We start from the raw sequence: 12,644 nt of genomic DNA on the forward strand, positions 1-12,644 counted from the left end.
GGTCCTGGAGGACCCCCAACACTGCACATTTTGAAAGTCTCCTCTGTCTGACACACTCATTTCAGGTAGTGGAGTTTCTTCTAATGAGCTGATGAGTTGAATCAGGTGTGTTTAATTAGGGAGAAAGACAAAACCTGCAGTGTTGGGGGTCCCTCAGGACCAGGGTTGAGAAACACTGATCTAAATAAATACTTTACTCACATAATTCGAAGCATGCATACAGCATGTATGACGAACATCTTGTAAAGATCCATTTGAGGGTTATATTAGCTGTGTGAACTTTGTTTATGCGATGTATATATAGTCGAGAGCTCGTGGGGCAGAGGAAGCGCATCTCTTAAAGGGGCCGTGCTGAAAAAATCAGTGCATAGTTAATGATGCCCCAAAATAGGCAGTTAAAAAAATTAATAAAAAAAAATCTATAGGGTATTTTGAGCTGAAACTTCACAGACACATTCAGGGGACACCTAGGACTTATATTACATCTTGTAAAAAAACAATCTAGGGCACCTTTAAGTCTTTGAAAAAGTTTAATGTGATTGCAGTATCAGAGACCTATCTTGACAATGACAAAGTGGCAGAAGTAAGTCTTGAAGGGTATGAGTTCTATACAACAAACAGAAATTATAAGAAGGGTGGAGGAGTGGGATTGTATAGTGATAAAACACTAAGAAGTACAATTGTAAAAAAGGCCCCATATATTATTGAAAATGTTCTGGAATGCATAACCAGGGCTCTCAAGTTTTGAAGACAGGCAAGAGTGACATCTCCAATGATGTTTGGTCATTTCATTGATCGCATGTTTGCTCATTTCATTACTTCATTTACAACAGAATAACGACAGTGCATGCCCGTTGTTTCTTTTGCACTTTAGTTAAGCTATAATAAAGTAATATATATGTCCTCACCGCGCTTGTATACTTATATATTTAACCAATCTTTTAAAATGGGTGTATTCCCAAATAATATGAAAATGGCAAAATTATACCAATTTTCAAAAGTGGAGACCAATATTTATTTTGTAATTATTGGCCTATCTCACTGCTATCTCAATTTTTTAATTATTAACGTGTACATAATGGTACCGATTGTCAAGATAACTCTCTAACCAAGAATAAGCAGGCCCTCTAAAGCCATACTTTTCCAACTTATTCAGTAATATTTTATGATTCGAAAGCTTTTTTTAAATTGACAAAAACACCCACAGCATATTTATTATCTATTAAAGAAGCAACTAATTGTTAATTATTTCTCATTTAATGAATCAACTAAACTTGTCACAGACACGCCAGGCTCCACCGTCAGCCAATCACAGCAATCACAGTAACAAAACTAATATTTATTAAATTTAAAGCACTAAAATTTTACGACTTAGTCTTAACACAGCTTTGTTCATGTACAAAAGTTAAAAAATTATGCCAGTAAATATATTGTGTTTTTTGAAATTAAGGAAGGTAAATATGATTTAAGAGGAAAGGATATGTTTTAAAAATACAGAGGTCAGAACTAATGTAAAAAAAAAAGAATTGTATATTTGTTCAAGGGGTTGATTTGTGGAATGGTCTAACTGACGAACTTAAGAGAAGTAACACTATTTTCAGTTTAAAAAAATGTTCAAATCCAAAATATACATGAATTACAAGATGGAAGCTTAAGTTATGTATTGTAATGTGTAAACATTTTTTTTTTTTTTGTAAATTGTAATGATGGAATTGCTCATCTAATATCAGTTGGAGGGTATAAGGGTAGGTGTAATAAGCCATGGTTTCAGCCTACACATTTTCGGTTGATTCTGTTTATATTTTTATGCTTATGTAAATAAATCATACATTCATATGTTATGCAACCAAAATAAAAAATTTTCATTCATTCATGAGAGATACAGTGGTGTGATTCAAGAATGTGCAGCAAGAGATATGTGAGGAGGTAGAAGACACAAATAGCAGTGCAGACCAGCAAAGCGAAGTATAACATGCCACACAATCCAGTATTCCGAGACGATAAGGCAACAACCAGATTGAGAATAGTGTTTGATGTGTCTTCACACAAAGAGGGTTTGCCCTCCCTCAATGACTGTTTGCTTATCGGGCCTAACTTAAACCCAGACTTACTCCATGTGCTTATTAAGTTCCGCCTTCACAAGGTTGCCTTCACAGCTGATATTGCAAAGGCTTTTCTGCAGATCGGACTGAAAGAGAGGGATAGAGATGTTGTGAGGTTCTTATGGACCTATAATCCTTCGTCTCAGAATTCTGAAAGGAAGCTACGCATCATGAGAATCAACAGAGTTGTATTCAGAGTTGCATCTAGCCCTTTTCAGTTGGCAGTGACAATTAGAACGCATCTCAAGCAGTATGAGTCTGAACAGCCAGAAACTGTGGCAGTACTCCAAGAGTCTCTGACCTCATTGATAAGACCATGAAGACTTTGTTTTCAACCGCAATTGCGGAATGTTTCGAAAAGGAAAGAGAGTACTAAGTGGCGGGTCCTCCAGTATCTTTGATCCAATAGGTTTCCAAACACCCTATACCATTCGTGTAAAATGTCTCTTCCAGGAAATGTGGGAGCGAGGTCTCAAGTGGGATGAGGAACTACCCCCAGATTTAGCCCACAAATGGAGGCAGTGGTGTGATGAGTTGCCACAGCTACACCTTGTGGCCATTCCTAGATGGTATCTCATCTTGAAAAATCAGCAAGGATAGACAGGTCAGGCTCTATGTCTTCTGCGATGCAAGTGAAAAGGGTTACTGTGCAGTTGGATATCTGCAAGGAAAGAGTGTGACTGCAGAAATGATTTTGACTCTGGTAGCCTCAAAGTCCAGAGTTGCACCTCTAAAGAAAATGACACTTCCTTGACTGGAGCTAATGGGAGCCTTGATGGGTGCCAGGCAAGCCATAGCCAGAATGGTGACTTTAAAATTTGGCATCACAAATTAAAATTGTCATTGAAAACAAAAGCAGAACTGAAAAAGGAAACATTGGCATTGAAACATTTGCATTGAAAACAGTTGTATTGGCATTGAAACAAGTAGGCCTATTGGCATTGAAAAAATAAAATAATTAAAATCTTACAATCTTATTCTTTTATTGTATTGGGATTTATTTGTATTTTTCAATGACAATCTTCAGATTTTTTCTTCATGTCACTCTTTTTCAGTGACAGATTTTTTTTACAATGTCAGTTTTTTTTCAATGTCACTGATTTTCATTTTCAACTTTCTGTCACTGTTTTGGCGTGGAGAGGGGAGGGGTCTGAGGGGAGGGGTAAGTAGCGTAGTTTGCATATAATTTGCATATAGGTATACTGAAGAAGTAGGCCTATGTCACTTTACTGGAACCCGTCGTCAGCTCTGAAGCCTCTGGCATGGTGGCGTGACAAAAATGTCCAGTTTACCGGGAACTTCCAAGCCGCAAGTAAGTCTGTTTTTTTCTCTACCATTTACATGTTTATTCACGTGCAACCTGGCCGGTTTGGTTAACTTTTAACGGCCGTTATGCTGTTTTTTTTCGACGTCGACTGGAACATGTAAATTACTAACATTAGCCGTGTTGGCTAACTTAACCTGTGGTTAATGCAGGGTCAAAAATAAACACCGGTCAAGCACCATATGCACCGAACAAGGCTAAAAGTCCGGTTTGGCAAAAAAATTAATTAACGTTAGGTATCTGTCGGTATATACTTGTTGCCGCTAAGTATGAGTACATCACAACAGTGGCTAACAGTAACATAGCCTGTGACGTTAACATTGACATGATAAACAGCAGGGCTTCGGCTGTGTAAGTTACACTACTGACATCCCCAACCGCACACACACACACACACACCGGAGAGCCTCTCTTTGAGGCGCTAGTTCGGCTTAAACGCAGGTAACGTTACACAGTAACTCCTAGGGCCGCGAATGTGCTTCTATCTGTATTTAATAGTAGTTAGCGTTAAGTCTCCAGCCCTGTGATGTCTCCTTTCTTTTTCTTTCAGGAGTTAGAGGCCAGTGTTATTGCTGCTGCACAAGGCCTCATAAACGTGCTAACGCAAAACATTCAGCAGCATCACACCCCAGCACAGCAGAATCCAGTGCCGTCACATGAGCACCAGAATCGACAACAAGCACAAACCCGGAATATTGCTTCAGGTCAAGGGAGGTGTTGCTGAAGTTGAGAGAGATGGCAGATTCGCGACCCCAACAGAGGACTGTAGGCTAAGTTAATAATCAAAATATGTTTGCCTATTAGGTTTTATATATATGGCTTTTTGCTCTGACGATCCAAGGAAATGACAAGTTTATTTTAATACATCTTTTGTTATCTCATGAATTGCACTGAGTTCTGCTTAGCTCTCTATAACAATGTGAAATTAAAATTTAAGTTTTGCATTTGCTCATTTCTGGAAAGAGTGGTTTTTAACATTAAATTATTTGATTTAAATGTAATTAATATTTAATGAAATGTGCGCCAATTCAACATTTCTATAGCTGTATGGCAGATCTAAGGTAGAGTAACTTGTCATGGCAACTTGAGCACTGATACATGTGTCATCACATTAGAGTGTTTTTTTTATGTTAATTACAGGAACCTTTGATTGTGAGGCAGTTCATGGAGAGAATGCTGAGAAGGCTTCAGGAAGTTCTGCGACGTCAGCCTGTGGATTTGGATTATTTACACTTTGTTTTAAGTCATGAAGTGGGACTTGTTCGCTCTTTTGCCAATGTAGTAGAACTGCCTCAAGGTGTTGTTCGTGCTTTATCTGACTTATTAAGACTTCTTCGTTTACAAGAGGAGAGTTATCCAGCTGCTACCTATGCAGAGGTTCTGGGTGGTAGGGGACAGCCAAAACTTGTAATTTCTAAAGGATGTCTTCAAAACCTAATCGACATGCAGTTGCCCATCCCCTGTGTAGCTAAGCTCCTGGGTGTCTGCAAAAGGACAGTGTATCGGCGGATGCGTGAGTATGGACTATCAGTTACGGGATCATACAGCAATCTCACAGATGAGGAGCTGGACAATCTTGTGCGCTCAGTTAAATTGAAGATGCCGCATAAAGGCTATAGAATGATGAAGGGTGAACTGCAAGCGATGGGACACCGTGTCAGATGGGACCAGGTTTCAGCATCCATGCACAGGGTGGATTCTGCAGGGATCTTGGAGAGAATAACACGTTTAGGCTGTGTTGCTAGAAGAACATATTCTGTCAAGGGTCCCCACTCACTGGTCCACGTGGACACAAACCACAAACTTTTATCAGGTGTGTGTGTGTTATGTTTCACAAGAATATTGTTATAATATGTTCATATATTTATATTCATAAATGTTTGTTGAAATAGTTTGCAGAGTGAGTGTCTTAATTGAGCTTTTACAAATAAGTTCTATTCATGTTTGAAGGATGCGGGTAGATTTTCTATGCTATTACAAGATAGGCTATAGATTGCTGGAGCTGTATTTCAACAAAAAAACCTTTTTAATACAGTTTATTAATTAAGCTGCACATAGAGTTAGTTTGTGCCGCCATTTTATAAAATTCCAACATGTGAATGGGTAGCTATTTAATGATTGGTGCTTAGTGACTCTTAATCCATTCCACACTGTGTGGATCAGCGTGCATGCTGTAAATTAAAAACATTCCTCAAGAATGCTTGATTATATTAGCATGGTTCTTTAGCGTTAGGCAGTAAATGCATTGGTTTACCATAAAAAAACAAGATGAGGATGACATACAGTCAGGAAAAAGTCTGCTGTTGCTACATGTAATGATACATGGCTATGTGTACAACATTGGTTTAACTGTTACATGAAATAAAGAAGAGAAAAAAACAGTAATTTACACACTGAGGCTAGCTTAATTTCTCATATTATAGGAGGATGTCCCATCTTAAGTGAAGCTTTTACAAATAATTGGACTTCACTCTTTGAGACTATCTCAAGAACATCATCTTGAATACTGACAGTTTTTCTTTAAGGCCTTTGGAGTGTTTTCTCCAGTGATGTATACCTGAGGATGCTTCCCATCTTTGCTGATTAAACCTTTTTGAATACCCTATTTTTTTATTGTAATTTGGTTAAAGCAGAACTTTTTTTTAAGTATAGCCGCACTGTAAAAAAAGAAAAACCATGCAATTCTGTAGTGAAAAGATTCTGAAGGTTACATGGGTTCATGGTAAATACAATCTGAATTGACCACCTTAATCATTTGTGTACACAATTTAGAGCTATTATAATTTTCAGAGGTGATATACTTTCTAAAAATGTATTTTTCCTTTCAGATATGGTATTGTTATCTTCGCTGGGATTGATGGTTATTCACAAAAGGTAAACATTTGACACTTTTTCCAAACAATGTGGCTGAGCCTAGTATTACTATATTCTATGTAGTATGGCACATTCACATAAGTATTTTGTTACTATGCTCCAGATAATGTACCTGGGTTCTGCAAATAATAACAAGGCATCAACAGCACTTGGCTTCTTCATGAGCTCAGTTGAAAAGTTTGGCTTTCCATTAAGGTAAGAAAATCGCAAGAGCATGATTGCCTGTTTTATCAAAATTCATTGACCGAAAACATTTGACTTTGTCTCTGTTTCTTATGTGATTATTTAGAGTTAGAGGAGACCAAGGGGTCGAAAATGTTGGCATTGCTCAATGCATGTTCACTGTTCGTGGCTGTGGCAGAGCAAGCTACATATCGGGAAAAAGTGTGCATAATCAAAGGTAAATATCAAAGTTCTGTTTCTTTTAGGTAACCCTAACCCAAATCAGAAAAAGCAGTTTTTCCACACATCAGTGTTTTTATTTATTGAAATTTCCATCTGTCACTAACACTTTTATTCTCACAAAATACAATGGAGGTGAATGTGATTTATTTTTGGATGCTCAAAGCATTAAAGAATTTCATTGTGAAGACCTTAACACCAACATCTCTGTCCTAGTAAATTTGGATAATCCGTAAACGGTCTTCACCAGAAATTATTTCATTAAAAATGATCCAAGTACAAATGATTTGTCATTCTTATTGATGCCCAGCCAGGGAGACTGGCAACAGCAATACAGTGAACACTGTGTAGTACCAAATCTTAAGGATACATCCTCACAGGAAGCATTAATCCTTCCTAGGTCTACAGAGATGCACTGTGTCCAAATTAGGTTATTGTTCACAACACTAAACGTGTGGAGAGTCTTGTATATTTGTTCAAAACAAGACACCATGCTTACCTAAGTTAACCTGAGTAAATCTTTCCCACACATGGACTTTGCTTGGGCGGGCCACCCAGGTAGCCTGGGTATATTTGGTAACCCATTCAACATTTTGCTGAGAAACCTCCTATTATGTTACAATACATTCAACACTTTCCACTTTCTACAGAGAGTATCTGTAATGAAACAAAAAATAGATTATTTCAACCTTTGGTTACCTAGGAAATGGATGGCAGTGAACCCCTGGCTGTGATTCTAATATTAATACGGTGCACTTTTTGTATTTTTGATCTCAAAGGGTGGAGCGCTTATGGCGTGATGTGTGGATGGCAGTAACAAGGGTATATTATGAGCTACTTCATGGTCTTGAAGATGAGTGCCTGCTTGATCCCTCCAACAGCCTTCAGTTATTCTGTGCCCAGTACATATTTGTACCACGCCTCCAAATGGACCTCAACACTTTTACAGTCGGGTGGGATAACCATCCTCTGCGAACGGAACAAAACCTGACTCCCAATCAACTTTGGACCATTGGATTGCTCCAGTATCCTGTGGCTGCTCCAGAGAATCTAGAGGTAGACCTCAAATGTTGAAAATGTTGAATCCAAGCTATGTTTAATCAGGTTTACCCATTGTGTCATATTTTCAGATATGAAACAATTGTGACAAATAATGCAAAAATAGATCAAATCAGAAGTCCAAATACATTTTAACGGCAATATATATTCAATATTACTCTCAAATTATGATGAATTATTTGAAGATTTGAAGATCAAATGTGTGAAGTACACAAAAGGCAATTGCAAAGTGTTATAACAAAATTACTTGCGATTTATAGGATTTGCAAGATCACTTTTTGGATTTCAACCCTGACAGAGAAGATGCTGCTGCTGCTGGTGGAGTAGTTCTACCACCCATCCAGTGCCCTCTGGGGCCACAGGCTATGGCTGGACTGAGGGCAGCCATCAATCCTATCACTCCCTCTCAGGACAATGGGAAAGACATTTACAAGGCTGCGCTTGACTATGTAACACTTCACTCAAACTTGGCAGGATAACATGCAGTCTGCAATATAAATGTTCAACGTTTTTTGTGATTTGAAAAATGTTTTATCTGATTCTTACAAATCAAAATTGGAATTGCTTGCATGAATAGGTATTTGTGCAGAACTATTGTGGGGATGGTTTAGGATATATGTTTTACTATGCAGTATATAAACAACTCAGTCTGCCATGGTAAAGATATCCACTTTTATTCTGCTGTTACTTGTTTTAAACAACCAAATAAACCTCCCACAACTTTCAACAGTTTTAATTGGCTAAACTTCTAAATCTAGTGTATGCCGATATTTTAAACTGGCGTCTTAAATACCATTAGACAGTTCAAACTCAACATGCCATGTTAGATATCTTGGTAATGAAGAATTTAAAATAAAGCTGTTGATTTGTACACTTTGATCTTCAGTGAAATGCATTTTTTTTTTTTCAGTGGAAAACGCATCAGTTCCCCTTTACAATATAATGCTGTAGACACTCAAGTAAAACACTTCAGTTAATATTCACAATGAAAAATGATAAAGGCCATAGGCATTATGTCCATTTATTGTTTTGACATCAACCAAGTTAATTTTTGCTGACGATTTAGTAAACGTAAACCCCCACAACGTTGATTCCACTTGAATGTCATGAATTTGCCATACACATGTTGAAACTGTGTATGTGGAAGACTGAACAATTTCAACTTTTCAATAGTACAAGTAACGATGAATTGAGGAACAGCATCACATTTCAAGGTTTATATTACATGTACATTTGTCAGTGCTCTGTAAACAAAATGCAAATACAGAGTTCTTAAATGACCTTTTTCAAATAAATGGTTAGCAGTGGTCCCAACTTAAAAAAAAAAACAATGCAATGGGAGAACCAAACACTAACATTGAGCTATTTTTATGGTTTGACTTGTGCTGTCTTTTTTTTGTTAAGACTCTCACAGAATAATAAATAGCTCACTGAACAGATTTAACAAAAATGCCATTAAAAATGCCAAAAACATTCACAATACTGCCTGATTTGGGGAAGAGTAAACATCATTGTATGTTCATATGTTCAACAGGAACAGTTATTGTATTTGTGCAGGCACTTACAAGTGAGAAACAAATGTTGTGACCTGGCATTTTTTCATTACAGTGGTGTTCAAATTTTAGATTTATTTTAAAATCTGCCCTCTCTGATGGAAGAAGGGGCTTGTGCCCTTGTCCAGTTAACCACTGCATCACTGTCGGGACAGACAGGCTCACGTGTGTTTGTTGACTCCAGTGCTCTTCTTGACTTAGCAGCTCCTCTTGGGTCAGAGGCTCACACATTTGCTGGTCTTCATTCTGACCTGCATGATAAAACAAATCAGAGTAGTTGAGTACAATGGTGTAAAAATCCAACACTGCAAGAAGCCAACCCTATTTACCAATCTACACGATTTATCCCAAAGGCCTATTTCAACTAACCTTGCTGCATTAATTTCTATTTAATATACACTGAAATAACAAAGATAAAAAAAATAAAATAAAAAAAAAACAGTGATAGGAATAGTCCTAGAATAATGTTATCCAAAAGAATACCAGATATACAGTATGAAATCTTTTGATTACATTTGTAGTATACTATGTTGTCACTACAGGCATATGTTTCCATTCAACATTGGAGGGGAAACATTAAGCTTAAACAATATTCCTGTATTCTGGGAATTTATGGTGGAATTTTTTTTTTTTTTCTTAAGAAACATGTATTTTGATCTATGACTTATGTCTTTGGGCTGTGGAGGGCAAAGTCTAGAAAGTCTCTAGTGAAGTTCAAAACCTGGACCATTTTGCCATAAGCATTGCCACCCGCCACTAACCACAACATTAATGTTTCTAAAAGGAAATATATTGGTGGAGTGCTAATATTCAGCTCCCTAATCAAAGACAGAACCAAATGTAGGTCATGTACATGGAATCACATTCTGCTCTACTCATTTTAGGTAACAGCTGTTTGCATGGCAAATTTGTATACTCCAACATGTGATAAAGACAGTTTAAGTCAAACCTGTGATTTCCAGGTCTTGTAGAAAGTCCTGGAGGAAGTTGATGATGGCATTTTCTCTTGCTTGCCTTGGACTTCCCTTCTCACTCAGCTCAGGGACTATGATACTCATTATGTAGTCAGCATCCGGCTGGGGTGGTGGGGCAAAAGAAAAAAAAAAGGAGGAGGGTTGACTACACAGATAGGAACACAGAGAAAGACCACTGTCCACTTTACATATGACTTTGTATTCTTCCAAAACAAAAAAGGTTAAGTAAAGCAATAACAGAAAGTCACCAAAAAATAATAGTATCAATAATAAAGTTATAGCTCTACTACTACATCCTGTAGGGTTTCTAAGATTATCATCAAGTATATAGCAGTAAAGCAAATCAGGATGATTTAATGTCCAGCATCCTACTCTGTCATCATCCTTTTTGGGGACAAACAGGTTTGAGCAGAGAGTTTGATGCTTCCCAATCACATCCAGAAGGTTGTAGACCTTCATCCCATTTCTAATTTGCTGAAGCATGGGAGTCAGATGCATTGTAGCATGCAGAACAATGGCTCTATTGAGAACAGGGAACAAAGTTTTGTGGAAGACTAAAAGGGAAATATGCTATTTTCCACACAACTAAATTAAGACTAAGGCTGTACAAATTTATATTTTAAGTTCAAATGCTGCATTTCTAAAAACAGTAATAATACTATGCTGTTAAAGTGGCTACTGATGCTGTGTGCATCAAAATTAATTATATAAAAATTGTTTCTCTGGAAAATAAGTACGGACCTTATGATACTGTCCTTTTGTCCAACTTAAGCAAACCCGTGTAACCACAACTCACGATTTCATCTGTGAACTGTGTCAGATCAGTTGCTGCCTCCACCTAAAATTACAACAAACGCATTAACAGTATAGCAATGAAATACTGTACATTAAAAAAAAAAGCTTTTAATGCTTTTGCACGGCTGTTCATAGCAGATGTACTCACCCTTTCTATGAGTAAAGCATATTCAAGATCATCCACATCATCTTTGGTCAGTTGCAGAGCATCAAAGTCCCCTGTTGTAAGAAACTGGTAACACCAATTTCTGAAGAAGCATGGTGCTGGGCCACCCTGAGCTAGGCTGACAGAAAACACTTCTCCTGCAGTTCTGCATGTCATCAACAAACAGTGCAGACATTGTAATTGCAACTTTTTACTTGTACTTGCATAAACTGCATAATGTAGGACAACTATAAAACAATGCAAACCTGTAGAAACCATTTTCTAGGTCACAAATCGAGTAGACAGGACTCTTTCCCTTCTTGCTACTGCCCTCAAACAGTCGCCTCTCAATGCCATGCATCATTTCTAAATACAATAATTAATGACAGAAAACACAGTTCAGTAAATAAAAAAATACTGCACCTATGAACCTGATTTCAGTAATGTTTGGTGCCAGAGATTGTGCTTAAATATACATTACCAGTCAAAAATTCTTTGCTTAATGCTCCAGTGTCGATTCCAGCTTCGCCAATGAAAGTCACATTGAGTTTGTTGACAGGTGAGCCTCTTCTTCTGTCTCTGCCACTGAATTAGGCCTCTTTGGAAAAGGTTGTCCCGGGTGATGCAGATCTTAAAATCTTTGCTTGCATCTACTTGGCTTGCAAGCCACTGGAGTACATCATCGTCACTATTAAAAAGCAGCCCCAAAAAAATCACTTAACTTTGAATTTAATGACATCTTAAGTAAATAAATGACTGATATGGAGAAAAAAAAAAAAAAAAACACCTAGACATGTCGGCCATAGATAAGCTTCCCTCGCGTAGCACACAGCTGTCTGTACTGTAAGTTCAAAGTGTCCTGTAGACTGAAAAGGGTCAACAAAAACACATTAAAACTTTCAATTTGCCAGTAAAATATATCAATGTTTATGTTTCAGCACACCTGAAAAACAATGGTAAAAAGGCATTCTACTGATGTTATTTTGGACATATCTGTAAACCTAGATGCCCATTGAGTGACCTTGTCATTACACTCTAGTGCTATCACAGGGTTTCTTATGCATTATGAAGGATAAGACAAAACAAAGATGCAAATTATATTTAAATTAATCCCAAAATACTGATATAGTACATTGTAGATTATTATATTATATTACATTACAAGGAGACACAGCTTTAACACAGACAATATGTTGTGAAATAAAATGTATATAATAACATGATAGAATGGCAAACCTTTCACCACACAGGCTTGCATGCAGAACAATTTCATCTGATGGAAAGCAGCCACAACATATAGGGCATTCCTTTCTATCCTGTAGACAACATATATTCAAATCAATTGCACCAGGTCTCTCTGCAATTTCACATATTTTTCAAGATATCAGCTCAAAATCATTACCTGGCCACAATCTC

At 37.3% G+C, this 12,644-nt stretch overlaps 2 protein-coding genes across 2 annotated transcripts; both read left to right on the forward strand.

The window, feature by feature from the left end:
* Window positions 1–3,305: 3,305 nt before the first annotated feature.
* Window positions 3,306–5,387, forward strand: LOC125269473. Its single transcript, XM_048192375.1, has 4 exons — window positions 3,306–3,414; window positions 3,977–4,191; window positions 4,567–5,239; window positions 5,377–5,387. The coding sequence occupies exons 2-4, from the start codon at window positions 4,162–4,164 to the stop codon at window positions 5,385–5,387; spliced, it is 714 nt and encodes a 237-aa protein (XP_048048332.1). The 5' UTR covers window positions 3,306–3,414; window positions 3,977–4,161.
* Window positions 5,388–6,407: 1,020 nt separating this feature from the next.
* LOC125269459 lies at window positions 6,408–9,133 on the forward strand. The gene is made up of 4 exons (XM_048192367.1): window positions 6,408–6,495; window positions 6,590–6,700; window positions 7,482–7,758; window positions 8,022–9,133. Exons 1-4 carry the CDS (start codon window positions 6,461–6,463, stop codon window positions 8,238–8,240), a joined length of 642 nt encoding a protein of 213 aa, XP_048048324.1. The 5' UTR covers window positions 6,408–6,460; the 3' UTR covers window positions 8,241–9,133.
* Window positions 9,134–12,644: the final 3,511 nt, after the last annotated feature.

The sequence above is a fragment of the Megalobrama amblycephala genome, linkage group LG6 (genome assembly GCF_018812025.1).
Source record: "Megalobrama amblycephala isolate DHTTF-2021 linkage group LG6, ASM1881202v1, whole genome shotgun sequence".
In the NCBI taxonomy this organism is placed as follows: domain Eukaryota; kingdom Metazoa; phylum Chordata; class Actinopteri; order Cypriniformes; family Xenocyprididae; genus Megalobrama; species Megalobrama amblycephala.